Source organism: Notolepis coatsorum (assembly GCF_963971535.1).
Source record: "Notolepis coatsorum genome assembly, chromosome: 17".
NCBI classification, from domain to species: domain Eukaryota; kingdom Metazoa; phylum Chordata; class Actinopteri; order Aulopiformes; family Paralepididae; genus Notolepis; species Notolepis coatsorum.
This window is the reverse complement of record NC_140181.1, coordinates 18,235,778-18,257,352: the sequence shown is the minus strand read 5'-3', so window position 1 is coordinate 18,257,352 and position 21,575 is coordinate 18,235,778. Positions and strand designations below refer to the sequence as shown.

The 21,575-nt window shown below is 43.7% G+C and overlaps 1 protein-coding gene across 1 annotated transcript; it reads left to right on the top strand.

The window, feature by feature from the left end:
* Nucleotides 1–1,367: 1,367 nt before the first annotated feature.
* Nucleotides 1,368–19,343, top strand: LOC311243411 (uncharacterized protein). Its single transcript, XM_084332640.1, has 9 exons — nucleotides 1,368–1,499; nucleotides 8,982–9,183; nucleotides 9,282–9,724; nucleotides 10,387–10,711; nucleotides 10,794–10,862; nucleotides 10,964–11,699; nucleotides 11,784–12,002; nucleotides 12,105–12,442; nucleotides 18,815–19,343. The coding sequence occupies exons 1-9, from the start codon at nucleotides 1,447–1,449 to the stop codon at nucleotides 18,833–18,835; spliced, it is 2,406 nt and encodes an 801-aa protein (XP_084188766.1). The 5' UTR covers nucleotides 1,368–1,446; the 3' UTR covers nucleotides 18,836–19,343.
* Nucleotides 19,344–21,575: the final 2,232 nt, after the last annotated feature.

Sequence of the window (21,575 nt, the reverse complement as noted above, 5' to 3'; positions counted from 1 at the left end):
TCATCATAACATATATGACACACACAACATACAGATAGACAGTACTGCTACATCTATACATTTATGACATACCAGAATTGCAAATACAGTACTGTTTGTGATACAAAAAGTGACCAGAAAAGAGAGTATAATGTAGCCCCTCTGTTAAACGTAGAAACTGTACATTGGAGGAGGTTGGGTAGGTGGGGTGGGGTTGGGTGGGTGGGGGGGGGGGGGGGGGGGGAAACTACATTGGAGGTGGTGGGGGGGGGGGGGGGTTGGGTAGGGGGTGGGCGGGGGACACTGTACACTGGAATATTGACAAAGCCATACTTGGTCATTTACTGTACAACTGGGTTAGGACATTTGTAGGGGTCAGTTTCGAATTGCAGTCTCCAGTAGGTGTTCTTTGAGAGTGTTTTTGAAAGTGGGTAGTGATTCACATTCCTTTACAGCTTTGGGTAGGGCGTTCCACATTGATGTGGCATAATTGCTAAACGTGTTTAGTCCCTTGTTTGAGCCGAATCTGGGTTTAACATGATTTGTGGAGCTCCCTCTGGTGTTGTGATCCTGGTATTCACTGACCTTTGGGAAGTATTTTGACATGTACATGGGTACCTTGGTCGTGTAGTGTATCTTGTAGACCAGGCCCATTGCAAGTTGCTGTACTCTCTCTCTCTCTCTCTCTCTCTCTCTCTCTCTCTCTCTCTCTCTCTCAAGTCAAGTCAAGTCAAGTCAAGTCAAGTCAAGTCAAGTCAAGAGTTTTATTTGTCACGGCATACAAGTATACAATGAAATGCGGGTGGTCTTGCCCGCAACGATGTGCAATACAGTGGTACAACATATAATAGAATCCAATTAAAACAACATTGTGCAATAACAGGTAACAGGTAACATGGTGTGACATCTCGGTATCTGTACATAGTTATTTACAGAGCATATAGGACATGCTACTGCTAGGTAGCTTTGGTAGTGCAATACACTGTTACTGTTGCTATACTAATTTAAAGTTGCCTTTCCTTTTGGTAGGCTCTCTCTCTCTCTCTCTCTCTCTCTCTCTCTCTCTCTCTCTCTCGCTCTCTCTCTCAAGATAAAGTTTTCAACTTTTCATTCATCATTCACCCATGCGGATCGCACGCGCTGTTGTTCCGATTTGAGAGAAAGCCGGCAAATGCAACCAATCAGAAGGCGAGGCTTGCTCCGACACTGCCTCCGTTGCCTGCACCCGCCCCTTCTGTGCTCACCAGCAATCAGAAGGGTTGCCTGCACCCGCCCCCTGCTGTGCTCACCACCAATCAGAAGCGCGTATCTGCCTCTTCACTTCTTCTCAAGCCGCCATTGCTCTCACTCGAGTAAACTTGACTCAACAACTCGGACGTGCGGCAACTTTCAGATTCAGATTCAGAGTTTTTATTTGCCACATGGAAGCATACAGTTTTCATACAAAATCATAAATACAGTTCTACCATGGGCAAAAGGAGCAGGAAGAAGAATAAATCTGCGGCAACTTTTCCGAGACAGTAAGTACATTTAGACTTATTCTAGTTTAATGACACATATATTATTACTATTGATTGCCACAAAACGAATGCCTTTGATATTTAATCATAACTTTATTTGCATTGTAACCACTGTGTGTGTGCGCGCTTTCAGTGTATGGCGGCATCATAGGTGACCAAACGTCCTCTTCACGCCGCGTCCGTTTTTTTTAAAAATAAATCCATGAAAATGTCCGAGTTTCATTGTTTTTCGCGGGACATGTTGTTGCACCGAATACTACGGTACTCTGTTGCGGGTTGTGACGTATTCCCGGAGAAGACTGCTTTCAATGCTGTGTGGGCTGGCGGCTCTACTGCGCTCACGCGGGGGACGCACATGGCGGACCCTGATGTAAACAAGACGGAAGTCAGTCTTTCTCTGGTCTGTATCCCCTTAACACTTTCAGTGCCACCAGGGGGCGCACACTTAGTGCTTGAATGCCATCATCCACTTCAATGTTAACGTTAATATCGCCTAATCTATGTTTTAAATTATGGCTATGTGTCTAATCTGCCCGTCGCTTATCAAATAATCATTTTCCAGTCAGTGCTGTCAAGGCAGATTGGTTTTTTATCACTTCATTTCCGTTTGAGAGCATTTTGAAAAGCACGTTGAAAACAGCCCATTCTGGGCCATTCTGTGATAATCGTCTTTTACTGGAATATTCCAGAACGTTGATATTTGTCGGCCTATTTATGAATCGTTTTCAAATAAACGCTAGATGATCAATATTATACGTACACGCACGCCCATTCGAGCCGCGCGCTGATAATAGCCGGTTTCTTTTCCTCATGGATTTTACAGTGAAACTGATAGAGGACATTTCACAAAACAGCTTATATTTTCATCAAAACGAGTCTGATTATCCTAACACTGATAACATAGATTCCTTACCTGACATCAGATGGTGTCCAACTGGTATATTCCAATTCCTGATCACCATTCGAAAAAATCGATAAGTGTATAGATCTAACGTGTATACAGTAGAAGTCATGATCCGCGGCGCTCAGAGGATCCATAATGAACTCTGGTAACCCTGGCTGCATCAGTGGACTGGAAAATGTGGAGTACAGGATTTTTTCCCCCATCCATTTTCATTGAGTCCATTCCAAAATCCCTGATGTCATCTGGGAGACGATAGGGGGCGCTTTTTTCCACATCTGATCGCCGGCGGCTCTTGGGTAGGCTAGGGTAGGCTCGCGTGATGCAATATGATTTCAGATCGCAAAAAAAAAAAAAAAAATCAGAGAAATCTCGTGAGTGGCTTTCAACGTAACTATTATAAATCCGAGAAAACTCGTGAGTGGCAATCAAAGTGTTAACAATAGACCTATCGCTAAGCCATGCCCCCTTTGAAAACTCGGACACAGAGCCGACCGTGATTGACTCGTTGACGATGGCTGCAGGCAGCCCCTTTCCTGACTGTGATGCAAGCCTTGCTTCAGTTCACAGTCATGAAAGGGGCTAGGCCGCTGGAGATTTACCACAGCAGGTAATAGACCTGTTTTTTAAAGATAATACAAATATTTCATCTAGAAGCAGACAGAGAGGGTTACAATATGCAGTGGAAAAGTACGTTCATGAGATACACATTTACCTTAGACCTCCATGGTGATGCAAGCATTAGCTATAGATAACGTCTCAAGCATTACTTACAGTTGACTTGATTGAAGATTACAAGAACTATGACGATAATCCATGATTACTATTGCTGATACATTTAGTTTAGCAGTCCAACGCAGTATACGAGCTAGACCCGACAGTTGTCACTAGTCACTAGAATGAGGAAAAAAGTGAGAGCTGTCACTTGCCAACAATCCTCCCCCATAAAGGGGTGAGACGTCAGAGAATGGTATGCTGCACATTCTAGTGTACATCTGGTCAAATGATTGATTACACTAACTATAAATGTATAGTTAGTGATAGAGACCAAAGTAAAAATACCTAATAATAAAATAGACCTAATATAGGGGGCGACAGTGGCTTGGGAGTAGAGCAGTCGTCTGGTAATCCGGAGGTTCCCGTTTTGATTCTCGCTCCTCCCGGGCAGCGTGTCGAAGTGTCCTTGAGCAAGACACTGATGAGCATGTTGGCACCTTGCATCATGGTTGCCTCCACCGTCGGTGTGTGAGTGAATGGGTAAGATGTGAGAAACAAATTGTAAAGCGCTTTGGATAAAAGCGCTATATAAATACAGCCATTTACCATTTACCAAAATACCTGTAAATTACAGTAAATGGGTATACAGGTCAGGACATAGCTTTTCTTATAACACTAAGTATAAGTTATATTTAATATAAATATAAATAAATGCATATACAACACATTCTCAAGATAGATCACTCTTATTAGAAAAGAAAACCCACAACTAAAGTGTACATAAATAGCCACTATTTTTAATATATACAATAAATGTACATGGATTTACAGTTACACAAATGGATGTACGTTATAAACTGGAATAGCGAACAATATCATGTGTTGTTGTGATACATCTATGGTAATTTAACATTATATTCTTCTAGTACCTCCATTATGGATTAATAGCCTGGTCTGTTGACATTTGCAATATCAGCAACTGTTGATGAAGATTAAGTACTTTAACATTGTAAACCAGCAATCTGAGGGACACAGAGCAGCATAACTGGACCACTTTAACAACCTTCAGGTCAATCGAGGGTTGAATGCACTGAAATACAAGAACACCCTATAGAATATGTACTGTACTTTTACTTTTGAAACTTAATACAGTACTGTAGTTGTAATGGTACATAATTCACCCACAGACCTATTGTTAGGAACATTCTAGAAAATTAGTGCCGCCCGAACATTCTGGAATGTGTGTGTCCAGGCAGTACATTCTAGAACCTTAGTTCTGCCCGATCATTCCTATTTAAGCATTCTGTTTAGCTTTCTAGTAATGTCCACCTTCCATTGGGGGAGCCTGGTGCCCACAGGCTGGCACTCCTCATCTGGAGTAAGAGGGGAGGAGAGAGGGGTGATGGATAAGGGGAGAGGGATGAGGGGGAGGTGAATGAGGAGAGAGGGATATTATTCAGTTAATGACATGATTGTAAAGCTGCACACATTCCATGATGCTCACTTTAGTCCAAAAACATAAATCAGACCTCTTTCATTGTCACTCATGTCCTGTCTTGGGTTGACCTGTGTAACATCTCCAGCACACCTCATTCTGTGAAAAAAAACACAAAAAGCTGAGTATTAGCTAAGCATAGACAGATAATAATAATAGTTCATTTATGGAGCATCTTTCATACATAAAATGCAGCTCAAAGTGGATTTTATTGACAACAAACAACAACTTTGACAGATACTGTGTTTTCTATCCACTTTGGCCAAACACACACACACATATATATACACACCCTACTGTGAGAAAATAATAATCACACACAAAGGTATAATGGCTTATAGCAGACTTAATGATTTTAGAATATTTCAGATAATGAAATTAAATGTTTATCATCAACTATCCAGTTAGTATTTATACTGTCTGTAACGTTTGGCTACTTTAAATCATTGAATGTAGAGAGAGAGCGAGAGAGAGAGAGAGAGAGAGGGGGCGAGAATGAACAAGAGAGCCAGCCCCCCCCCCCTCAGGTTTTGTTCTAGGTTCGCGTTTTGATCGTCTAAGCCAGGGGTTCCCAAACTTTTCAGGCCAGGGCCCAGAAAATAAGGCGTCAGAGAGCCGCGGCCCAATGCACATCGTCTGGCTTTTTTTTTTTTTTTTTTTGCCAGGCGACCGATTTTTTAAGCCAAATATCACTTCAATCCTATTAAGTTAGTTCAAGTTAGTTATTCATTTATATGTGCTATTTATGAGAGGGCTAACTTGTTGCAAAATAATAATGCTAATAATAATAGCCTCATTAAAATACTATTGTTGCTTCGGTTGTTTTCAGCGTTTTATGTGCATAATCTGTTATTTAGTTTGAAATGTTCGTTGAAATAAGTAGATTTTTCGTTTTTGTTTATTTATTAAGTTAATATAAAACCATATAGTCACATTTTTGAATACAATAGAATAGAATTTTAGAATACAACTAGAAACACTGTCCTGGCCTGCTTCTAAGTTCAGTGGTCTGACAAAAAAAAAATTAAATAAAAAAATTTAAAAAAAAAAAAGTAAAAAAAAAAAGTTTTTTTTTTATTTTTTTTTTGTTTTTTTTTAATCATCTCGCGGCCCACCCGTGGCTGCTCGCGGCCCACCTTTGGGTCGCGACCCCGACTTTGGGAACCACTGGTCTAAGCTGCCGTAGGTGACAACGTCACACTCGAATGTAAACAGGAAGAGATGGAGACGGAGACACACGGAGATGGAAATGATATACAGAAACGAATAACCAATAAATATGAAGTTATGTTTAAACTGCTGTTGTCAAGCGTTGTCAATATAACCCACCCCCTTTCCTCACGAATGGAACTAGTCTTGTGGAGTCCGCTTTGACCGTTTTCCAGCTATCGCTAGTTAGCTTAGCATAATCCGAATGGATACCTTGGTTAGCAGCTACCGTTAGCTCATTGCTCGTGTCAATTAAATTACATGTTATTAAAGGTCCGCGCTGGTCTGTCTAATGAAATTACAACCGCAACATTATATCGCACTGTACAGCCCTGACTACACTAACGTTAGCCTATAGCTCCGCCGTCCCTGCTACACTCGGGACCAATACACTAACGTTAGCCTATAGCTCCGCCGTCCCTTCTCGAGGAAAGCACTGCAAGTGTCTCTCGGCCGCGGGCGGCGCCATATAAACTAAATACTCGATGTTCGCGATATAGTACAGTACTACATCTCGGGTAGAACAATCCGCGATACATTGAGTATACTCGATATATCGCCCACCCCTATGTAGTAGTATTCATGTTATTAGTATTCTGTTGTCTGTTAGCCAGTTCTTTATACTATCAATGGTGGTCACTACATTACATCTATAACTGTCCTTGTTGGTCATCATTTCCACTGTTATGCACCTGGCTTGCGGTAACGTTGCTGACGTTATGATGCAGAAAGCTATACAGAAGGCTCACGTTATGATGCAGAAAGCTAACCGTATGATATAGAAGGCTCACGTTATGATGCAGAAAGCTAACCTTATGATACAGAAGGCTCACGTTATGATGCAGAAAGCTAACCTTATGATGCAGAAATATCTGCGGTATCGTTACATGTTGGCAGCTAACATTAGCTAGCTGCTAACGTTAGCTAACTGGGCTGGATATACGAGAGCTAGTTCGCAGTCAAAGTCAAACATTCGCAAAACGTGAAATATACTCCTCCATCCAGTCTTTCAGGGTACCTGGTGTCCGAATTACAGGTACCCCACGCACAGCGTTTCACCATCGGATATTAGGTAGATAATAACTGAACTCTTACACAGTGGTTTTGATCACAGCCGTCTGGTTTGATGCAGCCCACAAATGGCTTTTCTGGTGTTGACCGAGTTTTCTGCAGCGACGTTTTTGCTGTGATATGATTGGACAAATTCTATTTTGGGGCGTGGTTTAGCGACAGGTCTATTGTGTGTATTGAGCTGTACTGTATTGTACCCATTCTGCAATTAAGTTTTCATTCATCCTGCAAGTTCCTTGGAGTTCACCTGAACAAAACACTGGACTGGTCGGACAACACTGAGGCCCTCTACATCTACAGGAAGGGACAGAGTAGGCTGTTCTTCCTGAGGAGACTCGGGTCGTTCGACATGTGCAGCCGACTGCTGCTATCTTTCTACCAGTCGGTTGTAGCCAGCGTCCTCTTTTTTGCTGTGTGTGTGTGTGTGTGTGTGGGGTGGGGGGGGGGGCGGGCATCAGCTCGAGGGACTCCAGCAAACTGAACAAGCTGGTGAAGAAGGCTAGCTCCGTAGTGGGTGGTGAGCTGGATAATCTAGAGGTGGTCAATAGCATAATCTGCAGAGCCACAGAGCCCAATGTCTGGGCGCGGCTTCGTGGCGTGGACGGGCTTGAGGCGGGGCTTCGTGGCGAGGACAAGTCTTGTGGCATGGACAAGTCTTTGTTGGAGTGCGGATGAGGGGGGGGGGCTCTCGCGCTCGCTCTCTCTCTCTCTCGTTTACGACATACACAACTTTCGTCTTGTTTACATCAGGGTCCCCCATTTTCAATTCATCATAACATGACATACAGATAGACAGTTCCCCGCTTTGATTGATTAATAGATTGAAAATGTTATTAATTTTTATTATTTTATTAATTATTAATGTCCGCCTTGTTTCGAACGGTTAAGCTTAGGCCCTCTTTCGAACTGGTTAAGGTTAGAGTTTGGAATCAGGGCTGGTGGTCTAAAATGTTCAATCAATCAATCAAAGCGGGGAACATAGACATGCTCCTGTTATTTCAGTGCATAATGTTAAGCCACAACTTGACCAAGCCAGTCCACACACATGCGCACTCCAACAAAGACTTGTCCAGGCCACAAGACTTGTCCACGCCAGCGAAGCCCCGTCTCAAGCCCGTCCACGCCACGAAGCCCCGCCCAGACGTTGGGCTCTGTGGCTCTGCAGATATACCCTACTCGAGGTGGTGGCTGAGAGGAGGAGGAGGAAAAAGCTAGCCAGAATGAAGAGCACGTTCAGCCAAAGACTCACCGCCCCCCCCCCCAATATTTTGTTATATAAAATAGTATAAATAAAAAATTTCTATCCATACAGAGGAGGCATACTTTAATATATAAAAATTATAAGGCATCTTTGAGTATCATTTAAGTATCTTGAGTCTGAGCTCTGGGGGCAGAGTGTCTTTTTTGGAAATCACAATATGGTCACCAATAGGGCCTAGTGTATGGTAAAATGTACTACATATACATTCAGGTATGACATATAATATATTGCTATTGATAAATCTAGGTAACGTTAATGCCACAAAACTTTAACATTAACATTTGTTAATCATAACTTTATTTGCGTTAACTTATAACCACTGTGTGTGCGCGTGTGCGCTTTCCATGTACGTTCTTTCTGTGTAACTTTGTTACCTTACATATATGATTCTATTGCTAAATGCTTTTAAGGATAGAATAAATGAAGCATCTACTACTGTATTACCGTGTGTTTCTATTGTAAACGAGTCAAGCGAGTGTAACTGAACACAAGACATGCCGACGTGTCATCTTGCTGTTTGTCATTACATTTTCGTCACCCTTGACTGTTTTCTGAATCTTAGTCTAATGTCCATGTATAGTATACCTGCTTCTTATAGGGATAAACCAAATGTGTAGTGTTGGTTGTCTTCACTGTAGTGTCTGCATAACCACACTGTGTACCAGTGTTTGTTGTCTTCACTGTAGTGTCTGCCGTCTTCATAACCTTCCCTACTCCCGCTGCTTTGCAAGAGCTCATAACCAAATGGTATGTCTTTGCATGTTTTGTTTCCATTTCCAGTATTGAAATCCATTGCCTTTTTCTCTTGTATTTAATTTCCCCTTGTAGCCTTGGAAGTACAGGCGCCCCCCTGCTCCATCCACCTCCTGCCACTGCAGGACCAGACCTGGTCCCTCCCCCGGTGATGGCCCCTGCCCCAGTGATGGTCCCTCCCCCGGTGATGGCCCCTGCCCCAGTGATGGTCCCTCCCCCGGTGATGGCCCCTGCCCCGGTGATGGAGGATGGATTTCCAGCTGAGAACAATGCAGAGGTGAGTTTATATGGCACATTTTTCTGTGCGATTGTATCACTTTTGGTCCTAGGAAATCTAAAACTCAACCTCCCTCTACTGTTTGTGTCTGCCTACAGCTGCTGCCACAGGGCTGGCGTGCAGAGCTCACTGAGGACGAGCAGAAGTGGATCGGTCAGGTGCTGTTCACCAGGGACAGCACAGGGACGTCCCAGCTTGTGAGTGAGCTGGACCTGTGGTGGACACCTCCCCCATTCCTCCACCTTCAGCCGCCCGCTTCCCCCGACCTCTTCTTTCCACGTCGGCTGTTCCTCTGGATGCCCTGTAGAATTTGGGGCATCCGACTGACATGCCCCCAGCCACACTGTGCAGGGTCCCTGACCGAGGCTGGGCTGTACAGGACCATCCGGAGGGTCCTGGAGCTCAACGGGTGGTACCTCATGGCCACTGAGTACCTCGAGTGCCCCGTCTGTAAGAAGACGGTCGCGGGGTGGTCACAGGCTATAATACGGCAGCTGCCTCCCGGCTACAGCTACCAGTTTCCAGCTGTACTCACATACAAGCAAGTGTGGTTGACCGTTGACCTTGGTTTTATTTAATTGCTGTAGGGCTGTACGGAATAGTTCGAAGCTTCATTCATAACGTTGCCATTCGAATTCTAAATCAACATTCGAAATGTATATTTATATATTTTGTATGCGTCTTCTATTCATTCTGTTTAAACCAATGGGGTTTTTCTTCACGGTTGCAGATACAGATTAGGCTACACTAATATTATACTATTCTAGTATATGACTCGTCAAACAAATTTAAATAAAACATTTATCATAAATGATGATGTAGCCTATCTGCATCCGCTCGGCGCTCCATCAAGACGTCACCACCACTTTCGTACCAACCGTGCCCTTATTGGATTATTTATGTTGACGAAACTGATGAGTTATATTCATTAAAGAACGTTTATTTAATAAAAATAAAAAGACATTTAATCAGATTAATCACTTTATTCAAATTGTGGATTTTTTTTTATGACTACAAACATTCAAAGCTTCATTTGAATACTTCAATAGAAGCTTCGAATGTAAAAAAAAAAAAAAATGACATTCGGTACAGCCCTAAATTACTGTCCCTTTACACTTTGTATTATTAAAATACTATATGCTACATGCTGTTATATTAGCGTTACCCCTACTCTAACTCGCCTCTCTTTCTCCATCTCACTAGGCTATCCTGTGACTGGGTGGTGTTTAAGCTGCTTCACTACAGCACTCCGGGGGAAAATGCTTCTTGGCTGGCCGGCATGCTGAAGGAGCAGCATACAGAGGCCTGGATGCGGAGGTCCATTCAGTACTTGGGCGTGTGCGAGCGGTTCCTGGCCGTGGGCACCGCGAGGAGGCAGTTCTCGCCACCACCACCCATGCCTCCAGTGCCCTCACCCGCCCGGCTGTTGACCGTCTACTGCTACGAGGTGCTGTCACGGCTGGACGAGTGCAAGGCCGCGATCACTTCAACGTTTGGCTCCGTCCTTAGGTTGGATTCAACAGAGAAGGTAAGGAAGGTGTTTTAAGCAATGTATATCATACATTTATTGTATATGCCTCCATGTCCTTATGTTCTCTCTCTCTCACCAGATGAAGCTCGCCGGTACCGCCAGCAAAACGGCCGCCTGGATTACCAATGTCTGTAACGAGCACGGACAGGTACCCTTTTTTAGAAATCTCTTCTTTATTCCTTTGTGAACAAAGTCATTTCCTGACGGAAGAAAGTTCTCATCTTATGTTATCTTCTTGTGTTATTTCAGGTCCTCATGAGTGTTCTCACCGCTGACGAGAGCGTGGAGGCCCTGTCGCCCATGGCGGCCGGACTAATGAGGCGGTACCGAGACGCAGAGGTACCCCCGCCCCAGCTCCTCTACGTAGACCGCGACTGCTGCTGTCTTCAGGGCGGCGTGTCGGCGACAGCCGCCTTGTTCCCGGACTGGGATCAGCTTGCGGTGCGCCGAGACACCTGGCACGTGATGCGCAGCTTCGCGGCGGCCGTCACCGCGGAGAGCCACGCGCTGTACCCCGCGTTCCTGCGGCAGCTGTCCGACTGCATCTTCGAGGTCGACTCTGAAGACGCCCGCCGTCTGACGGAGGCTACGCGGTCTGAGCTGGCGGAGGGGAGGCACGGGACGAGGCACGGGACCGAGGCCGACGTGAAGACGAGGATCTCCCCGGAGGAGTGGAGCCGCCACTGCCGTCACCGCACGCGCGGCGCTGCGGAGACGGAGCGGCTCATCCAGGAGCTCCTCGACACCTTCGGCGGCGCCGAGGGACGCGACACCCTGGGCTTCCCGTTGCTGGACCCCCTCCGCGTCCGGGACGTCTGGAGTACGCAGAGGCGACACCTCCGCTGCATTCAGGACCCACCGGGTGTGCAGCTGTACACGGAGACCGGTAGGCTGACAAAGGGCGGAGTCAGTCTACCCGTGTTTCGATGCGCGCGCCGCTCCACGGTGGAGTCGTTCCACCGCCACCTCGACCGGTTCGTCCCAGGTAATTACATTTTCCAATGATCGTGTGTCGCTGTCTTTATTTGGCTTCTTCTGCGTCACTAATTGTCTCATTATTCTTTCGAAGGTATGCGGGCCAACGACCTGCACTTCCAGGCCTTCCTGGTAGATGCACTGGTGAAGTGGAACGTGGACCGCGCGGCAGAAGCTGCACCACCTGCAGCGGAGGAACCAGAGCTGCCAAGCTCCTACAATACTCGCCTCACCCACGTCGTTAAGCTGCTGAGCCAAGAGATGTATGGTCTTCCTTTGGATAAGGACATCCCCAAGCTTGCCGCGTACACTGGTATGTCAAGATCCCTTCCTTTTTGTATTTTTTGTGTGTCATTATTCGACACTATGTATGAATTGCAACATGAATATCTATGGTCCTTTCCCTCTATTACAGGGGAACTCATTGGCATTGAGTACCTGTACCGGCAGACTGGCAGAGGTCAGCTTCAGGAGGTCAGCCTGGACCCTGACATTCCGGACGAGACTGCGGATGAGACTGCCGCCGCTCTGGAGCTAGACCTGGTGGAGAAGTGCATTGAAGAGGATGATCCAACCTTCTTCTGTCCCATCGGTGACGATGAGTACGCGATGATGATTTCTCGACCGGCCGCAGTCCAGTCAGGTGATCCAGGTGACGCACCCAGGTCTGGGCTACCCACTCCCCCCGCCCCCGACACCCCCCCTGAGGCCCCCAAAGACAGCGCTGCCCAGCTGTCCTCCTCTGACTCAGAGGTAAGGCACTCCATTATATCACGTACTTGGTGTGTACTTGGATATTAATATATGACATATACAATATTTGTATAGCATGTGAAAGATATGATGAGATAAGATATTCCTTTGTTGATCCCCTTGGGGAAATCCAGGCACCATAGCAGCTAGGGCTGAGCACAAACGTTCGGACCTTCATTCGTTACGTTGGCATTAGATTCTTAATGGGTTCAAACATCCGCAAAAAAGAAAATATTTTAAAATTTGTTTAAAATTTTTGGTATCATGATCATATATTTATTTTACACACAAAATATATATCGGAATGTGTTGTTGCGGCGCGCGCGTGTCACGGATACGTGGTGTCAACAGTGTCGTCATAGACGCGTGCAGTAAGGCGGTTGTTAATATCGGACAGTGCATTTCTCTACACTGAGCTGAAATGAAACGATTGCACATAAATTAGGTAAATAAATATTAACAATATTTATTTACAAAACAAATGAACTTACCGGTATTTACAATTATACATACAGTAGTGACAACACGCATATGAACTATTTACAATACAGGGACAGTGTTTCCCACAGGATTTTGTGAGACTGTGGTGGGTGAACCTCGGACCCTGTTTTTTGTGTGTATATTTTAAAGTTAAATGCATCAATCTGGTGCACTTTGAGAGCAAAATTAAGAGGCCAGATCTATGATCAACTTTGTGCTCAAAACACAAAATCGATTAGAGCAGTGCTTCCCAATCCTCTCCTCGAAGCACCCCAGCCGTTCCATGTATTTCTTTAAATTCCACCACCAGCACACCTGATTCAACTTAACAAGCCCGTTATTAGTTGAATCAGGTGTGCTGATGGTGGAATTTAACAAATACATGGAACGGCTGGGGTGCCTCGAGGAGAGGTTTGAGAACCACTGGGCCCTATTCCCCGTACCTGGCTAACTGAGTTAGCCGGATAATTTTCAGCATAGCTTGACTTAAGCCAGACATTTCCGTTCCCCGACGTCGGATTTTCTAAGTCGCTATGGCAACGGATCGAAAAGTTTGAACCTGCTCCGGAGCAGGGTTAAGTTCAGTTAGCTGGATGAACCATGGCCACACCCTCGCAAAGAAATGCCAGCTCGCTTCCTGAAATAATTATCACAGTGTAGATCTGCATTATACCATTCTGAATTATGTTTTTGTGCTTCGTTTTCCTAGAGGGGGCTTTTGAAATGTAAAATAATAGACCTAAAATGCTGATACTAAATTTACTTTGTCCTAAATAATGCACGTTATATATACGGCGCTCGCGAGGTGCGATATACACATTATGTGGTTATTTTAATAACTCGCAGCATTGCAAATGTGAATCCTGCAGGGATATTTTTAATGAATGAAACCTATCGCTCGTTTGGCTCTGATTCCTTTCATATTCTCCGCTGTGGATGTTTAATGGAGCGCCTGGATTTGGTTTCATTCAAGCATAAATTGAAACGTTATGCATGGATTGTGGCCACGCCCTCGCAAATAAATGGCATGTCCCTTCCTCAGAGATCCTATTGACGAAGGAGCAATCATAGTCCGATTAGCATTTCATAGAGAGAGTAGGGCTGGGCGATATGGCCTCTAAATGATATCGTGATATATTTTGGCTATATCATGATAAACGATATATATCGCGATATTTTTACATTTCCTCTAAAGCACTTAAAAATGCTTGATTTAACCCTTTGATGCATACAGTCACGCCAACATGATGATTCTAGTAGTCCCTGCAACATATGTCTGCATTAAACCATTTATACTGTAGTCATTAGTGGTTTCTATTAGAATCTTTTTTTTTATTTTTGCAAAAGGGGTAAATCACAACAAACAAATGTAACAAAACATTTAACAAAACAGTTTTTTTATTCAAGGCAATTGCAAAATGCACATGCTTTTAGCAGCTGATAAATTAAAATAAAGTGCCACATGATGTAGGCCTACATACTGTAGCTTATTTCTGTAGAGTTCAAGCTCAATGAGCCGTAACAAAAACAGCTCAATGAAAAAGTGCAGAAACCCCATTACATTTGAAAATAACATAAATGAAAGTGCACTCTTTGTCCATGCCACTAGACATTTTAAAATAACATAAATGAAAGTGCACTCTTTGTCCATACCAGTAGGCATTTTAAAATAACATAAATGAAATTGCACTCTTTGTCCATGCCACTAGACATTTTAAAGGAAAGTACACTTTTTGTGCATAATGTCAAACAACAGGTCTGGTCAAAAACGGTAAACAAAAAATTGCTGCATTTTGTGCATGGTTGTGTCCTGTGTGTTTGTGACAACCAGTCAGTACCAACAGGTATCTAGAGGTTTTGTGCCAAAAACACAAGCCTATCAACTAGGGATGCACCGAATGGGAAATTCTTGGCCGAAACCGATACCGAAAATAGGAAACAGTTGGTCGAATGCCGAAAGGCCGAAAATGATTAATATGAATATATATATAATGTATTTTTATTTTGTTTTTTTGCTACCTGATTATGGCAAAATACATGATTATGGCAAAACTTTACTTAAATAATATTAATAATCACTTATGGGCCCATAAAACATTTATTCAGCACTTTTGAATGCATACATTAATTCCAGACTGACTGCTGAAAGATTGTACAATTTAAACATTTTCTCTTTGCATACAACAAAATGTGCATTAAAGTCAAGTGCATTTTCTTTTCTCTGTAGGATAACTACAACAAAGTGCATTCAGAACAAAGCCACGGTGCTTTAAAACTGCATAAAGATCTGCATAAAGACACACACACACACACACACACACACACACAAGAGGTGTTGATGTACTTGTTGATGTTTGTTTGTTGTGTTGCATATTTGAAATAAACTTCAATCCAATCAAATCCCCCCTCTTAAAAACAAAAACCTGTGTTTGACCTAGCCATCTATAAAACATCATGCTAAAACTGTGAAACAAATGTCCTACTCCCCTAAAGAAAGAAATACATAGCAAACATGACTCAGTTATGCAATAGTGCTGCTGCTTTTTATTTTGTTAAAATCTTTTAGTTAAGACTAAAAGACTACAATATGACTACAACGGCTTCCTGTCCTCTCATTTCCATTTCCGGTTTAACGTTAAATTTTCAACAACAGATTGCTACTAATTAAACACTTCATGGAAACGGAGTAACGTTAACGTTACTCCGTTTCAAGTGTTGCTGCCACCGTTGCGTCGCAGATGGATGGTACACTGTTAGCTCCGTAGCTAATCCGCTCCTAGAGACTATAACGGCATCTGGCAGGAGTGCACGCTGCAGCGCTTCTCGAGGAAAGCACTGCGAGTGTCCTCTCGGCCGCGGCTCCATATAAACTGACGCGACAACATATACCGTACTTTTCGGACTATAAGCCGCGGCTTTTTCCCCCATTTTTCGACCCTGCAGCTTATATCACGGTGCGGCTTATATGTGGACAAATATTTTGCTTTATATGTGAAATATTGCTTTTTTTACTGCATTGAAATGTTATTTATCTGTTCCCTTATTTGCTAAACTTAATACAACTTGTAAATGAGTTAATGTTATTTGTCCGACAGTATTGTGTCCCAATGGGAGTCATTCTCTGTAGAGGTGGGAACTTAAAGCTCAATATAAGAATGGCCATGCACCACCACTCACAGAATCGAGAAAGAGCAATCAATCTGTCAATCCTTTCCGTGTCCGGGCCGGGTGAGGTTTCCCGTGTTGAGTCAAATTAAGCCGCAGGCTCCACTCCTTACATATGGTAATTAAACATTAAAACACATGCGGCTTATAGCAGGGCTGTACACTGCGACGAGATGGTCGCAAATTGCCCCTTAATTTGGTCGTTGCGATTGGTAAATAATATTTGGGGGCGGGCTTGCGAGTAGTGATTTTCAACCCTTGCATTCGCATTTCACTCCTAAATTATCCAAGGCGTGTGATGAAGCCACTCACGCGAGCTGAGCACTCAGGTACAATCAGCGGGGAAAATTGACTGAGCACTCACTCTGATAGACTGGCTGACTGTCTGTGTAACGTTAGTGTAGTGGTCCCGACTGTAGCAGGGACGGCGGAGCTATAGGCTAACGTCAGTGTAGTGGTCCCGACTGTAGCGGGGACGGAGGAGCTATAGGCTAACGTCAGTGTAGTGGTCCCGACTGTAGCAGGGACGGCGGAGCTATAGGCTAACGTCAGTGTAGTGGTCCCGACTGTAGCAGGGACGGCGGAGCTATAGGCTAATGTCAGTGTAGTGGTCCCGACTGTAGCAGGGACGGCGGAGCTATAGGCTAACGTTATGGGGGACGGCGGAAAAGCGGTCAAAGCGGACTCCACAACACTAGTTCCATTTGTGAGGAAAGGGGGTGGGTTATATTGACAACGCTTGACAACAGAAGTTTAAACATAACTTCATATTTATTGGTTATTCGTTTCTGTATCATCCACTTTCCATCTGTGTGTTAGACTCTTCCTGTTTACATTCGAGTGTGACGTCATCACCTACGGCAGCTTAGACGATCAAACCGCGAACCTAGAACAAAACCCGAGGGGGGGGGGGGGGGCTGGCTCTCTCGTTCGTTCTCGCCCCCTCCTCTCTCTCTCTCGCTCTCTCTCTACATTCAATGATTTTTAAAGTAGCCAAGCGTTACAGACAGTATAAATACTAACTTGATAGTTGATGATAAACATTTAATTTCATTATCTGAAATATTCTAAAATCATTAAGTCTGCTATAAGCCATTATCCCTTTGTGTGTGATTATTATCTCACAGTAGTGTGTGTGTGTATATAAATATATATATATATATACATGTGTGTGTGTTTGGCTAAAGTGGATAGAAAACACAGTACTGTGCAAAAAAAAAGGCACACAATAGTTTTTATATAAATAGTCTTAGATGTAAATATTTTTTTATTATTAGTGTGTCAGTAGACTACTCTTAGTACATTTTAATAAAATTATTTTTTAAAGCATCTTCATGGTTTAATAATGCAAACATATGTTGCAGGGACTTATTATAATCATCTTATTGGCGTGACTGTATGCATCAAAGGGTTAAATCAAGCATTTTTAAGTGCTTTAGAGGAAATGTAAACATATCGCGATATGAATCGTGATATGGCCAAAAAATATCGTGATATCATTTAGAGGCCATATCGCCCAGCCCTACTATAATGGTAAAATAGTTATTTAAAAATGTGCCCCTAAAAAATATTCTTTGTCCCTAAATTTCTCATTTAGGGGCAAGTGTGCCCCTAGTGAAAAAGCTTAGCGTACAGCCCTGTTATAGTCCAGTGCGGCTTATATATGTACACATCATTCAATTTAGCTGCTGCGGCTTATAGTCAGGTGCGGCTTATAGTGCGAAAAGTACGGTACTCGATGTTCGCAATATAGTAATTTACTACATCTCACCCGCGATACATCGAGTATACTCGATATATCGCCCACCCCTAAGAGAGAGTGCTTAGAGATCGCCAAGATCCGTTAGCTTATACTAATGAGTTCCTGTACGAGCGTTATAGATTCGGCCGACAAGGAATCATTTACCTCCAAGACCTTCTCGGGCCATACCTTGTTAATCAAACACGCCGCAGCAGAGCGTTGAGTGTCTCCCAGACTCTGCATTGCCTTGCGTTTCTTTGCCAGTGGTACTTTTCTGTACAACGTAGGCGATGCGGAGAACATCAGCAAAGCTGCTGCATGCCGTGCTGTTCGCAAAGTATATTTGGCCTTGAAGAAGTTCATGGATGTCTTAATTACATTCCCTGGCTGTGTCCAAGTGAATGTAGTCAAAGAGGGCTTCTATGGAATTGCGGGTAATTGAGTTATTCAATATTTCACCATTTAATGAAAGTGCATTCCTATATATCACTATTCATTACGGAGCTTATTATTATGCAGAGTTTCCAAATGTCATTGGCGCAGTGGACTGCACGCACATCAAACTCAAAGCACCCTCTGGCCCAAACAAGGGTGATTTTGTGAATCGAAAAGGCTTTCACAGCATTAATGTGCACTTGTGCAGGTAGGCCTACTTATGACAATTTCCCTCAAATTACATTGCTATAAAAACAATCACATTTATTTGAACATAGGGGTCATCATGGACCTTGCAATTGCCTGCTGTATGGCTACCCATGTACTGTACAATACCCATGACTTGACCGCAATTCATCTTAGATGATCTGTGACTCCACCTGCCTCATCACCAATGTTGAGGCCAAGTGGCCAGGCTCCGTCCACGACTCCAGAGTATTCAGAGAGTCTGCACTGTGCCACAGCTTTGAGCAAGGTATAGCAAATCTCATGTCATTTAGAAAATGCTTATTTCATGTAGAGGTGATCTAACATTGTATATTATATACTAGGTCATTACGATGGACTCCTAATTGGAGACGGGGGTTATGCATGCAAGCCCTACTTCATGACCCCCTATCCAGAGCCAGGGCCAGGTTTCAACGGGGCTCATGCTCGGATGAGAGCCCGGATAGAAATGAACTTCGGCCAACTGAAGGCCAGATTCACTGCGGGTGGCACCAGACAGGGCATGTGACATCACTGTGGCCTGTGCAGTGCAACACTGGCAACACTGAGGAAGGAGAGGGTCCCAGTCATCCTGGACCATCCTGAGGATGACCTACAGCCAGTCCACTTGGACGAGCAGACCGGACAGGCTGCAAGGAACAGAATTGCCCACCATCATTTTGGTTGGGTGTCGAGTTAATTTAGTTGGACTCATTTTACGTTTTCCTCTTTTTACGTTTGCATGTTTAATTTATATGGCTATAGGCTTTGCCACCCTCTTTGCTTTTAAGTTATTACCCATTCATAGAGGAACATGTACAAGAATAAGAAGAAGAGATCCATGTTGTAGAATAAAGCCTTTATTTCTTTTGACTACTTGTCCGCCTGTTAATGAGTGCACACAAAAAAGAATTTCAGTTAAGTTGCATTTCATGCCAAAGCTCACAAATACTTTAGGCAAAGCTTCACATGGTTACACTTACATCCAGCTGCCGATCAAGCAATTTAATTTCTTTCTGGAGTTTAAGCATCGAGTCAAGTCAAGTAATTTATTTATATAGCACGTTTAAAAGCACAAGAGCCAACCAAAGTGCTGTACAATCAAAGCTTAAAATCAATGTCCTAATATAAAATACACAAATACAAAAAGGCACAGCAGGACAAGACGGTACATTCAGAGAATAGGACAGTAGGACAACACACGGATAGGGGAACACAAAGTACAGTAGCACACAGGGGACAGAGGAGCATAAGAAGATACAAGAGGGAGGGGGCAGGATAAAATTACATGGGAGTGTGTGAGTTAGGGTGTGGGAGAATCAGGGTTTATTGAAGGCCAGGGAATAGAAGTGGGTTTTTAGACGGGCCTTAAATGTCTCCAGCGAGGGGGCAGATCGGATCTCCAGGGGAAGCTGGTTCCATAGCTTGGGGGCCACAGCCTTGAAGGAGCGATCGCCTCTCTCTTTGAGTCTGGTGCGGGGGGGGGGGGGACCAGCCGAGCCTGGTTGGAGGATCTTAGTGACCTGGGTGCTGCGTAGGGGGTGATGAGCTCGGTGATGTATAGGATGCATTTGAGCCGGCGTTCCGGGACGCCGACGCGAGGAACGATATCTCCGCCCCTCAACTTCCGCTTGTACAGTGCCTGCACACTTTCACGGTCGTTCTAAATTAAAAGAAAGAAAATTAATGTGTGGTGGTCAGATGGCAACTAAACTCAGACCTCCCCTCACAATGTGAGGGTATTAAATGATAACTCACCTCCCCATCCCCAGCAGAGTGAGAGGGGCCAGGCTCCGGCCGTGGTCCAGTACCTGCCTAAAGGAATGCATTGATTTAGTCCAAATACCACTCACAGGGAGTGAGTTGGATAGGAGTATTAGTTTCCACAACATGCTTTTACCACATCACCGGAACACGCAGTCACAGTCTCCTCGTCATCGTCTGGACTGTCCGCCGGTTAGTGAACAGTCTCCTCGTCATCGTCTGGACTGTCCGCCGGTTAGTGAATTAGGAACTTTGGAAAATTCTTTGGTTTTTTAAAAGACGCACACAATGAACATGTATGAATTAATGGTTTTATTTTGGTCTTTTACAAAGCAAAGCAATGTAGTAGAACCTTTTTATAAAAGAAAGAAAATGACCGAAAACGTGTAGGCTGAAGCAGAGACTTTATACCCTTTTTACATTACATTATTTACCAAAAACGGACATAATTCAGTAGATAATATTGCAATGGTTTGGGATATTTTTTCAATAATCTTCTGATTATTGATTTTTCGATTGCTAAAATAGAACCATTACACAATGATGCAGCAATATCAACTTACATCAGTGGTCTCCTCTCCGACCAACATGGGTGGTGGCTGCAGCAAGGCCACAGAAGGTCCAGACACTGCAAAATGTGACGATGGTTAACTAAATGAATAATTATGAAAGAAACTGATAGAATAAAGTGCACCTACCTTTGAGATAAGGGCTCCTCGCATCACTCCCAACCTCTCCGGAGGAGCTGCCCCCAGCTATGCCCTCCATAATGAGTCTACCCCTATTGTGCTGGAGGGCCAGCTCCTCGGCAGGAGTTAAGTCTGGAGTCTTGGGTCCTCCCCCCGTCTTGGCCATATCGGCCCTCTTTTTGTTTGCTGAAATATGAAGGATCATACGACACCGACAAGCTGTTCAATACAATACCATGGCACAAATTGTATTCATTCATTCACTCACCATTCTGAATGATATTTTTATGCTTAGTCTTCACTTGCTCCCATGTTCGTTTGGCCTCTGGGTTGTTTCTATACATGGGGGTTGAAAGCACTCATAATTATATGACAGTGTTAGTAGTACACCATAGCATATCATTATTGTAGAATGATTAAGGTGGACTCATGAACCATGATAAGAATAGAGAGAATCACACGCAATTTAGTTTCACTGCTTCAATGTATTGAATTTCTGACCCAATACATATCCTCATACGTATCTATTAATTCGTATCAATTACATAAATACGCTTTGGGCTTTTGTATCTACTTATTCTGAAAGTTGAAATAATAAATAATATACATTTGCCCAACACTTACGCATTTAACTTGTCTGCAATCTGTTGCC

What these genes read in the sequence shown, in the direction of transcription:
- LOC311243411 (XM_084332640.1), top strand. Translation starts at nt 1,447, where the DNA reads ATGGGCAAAAGGAGCAGGAAGAAGAATAAATCTGCGGCAACTTTTCCG. An exon ending in CCAGCTGTACTCACATACAA is followed by an intron (nt 9,725 to 10,386) that starts GCAAGTGTGGTT and finishes CCATCTCACTAG; the next exon opens with GCTATCCTGTGACTGGGTGG. An exon ending in TGTCCTCCTCTGACTCAGAG is followed by an intron (nt 12,443 to 18,814) that starts GTAAGGCACTCC and finishes ATTATATACTAG; the next exon opens with GTCATTACGATGGACTCCTA.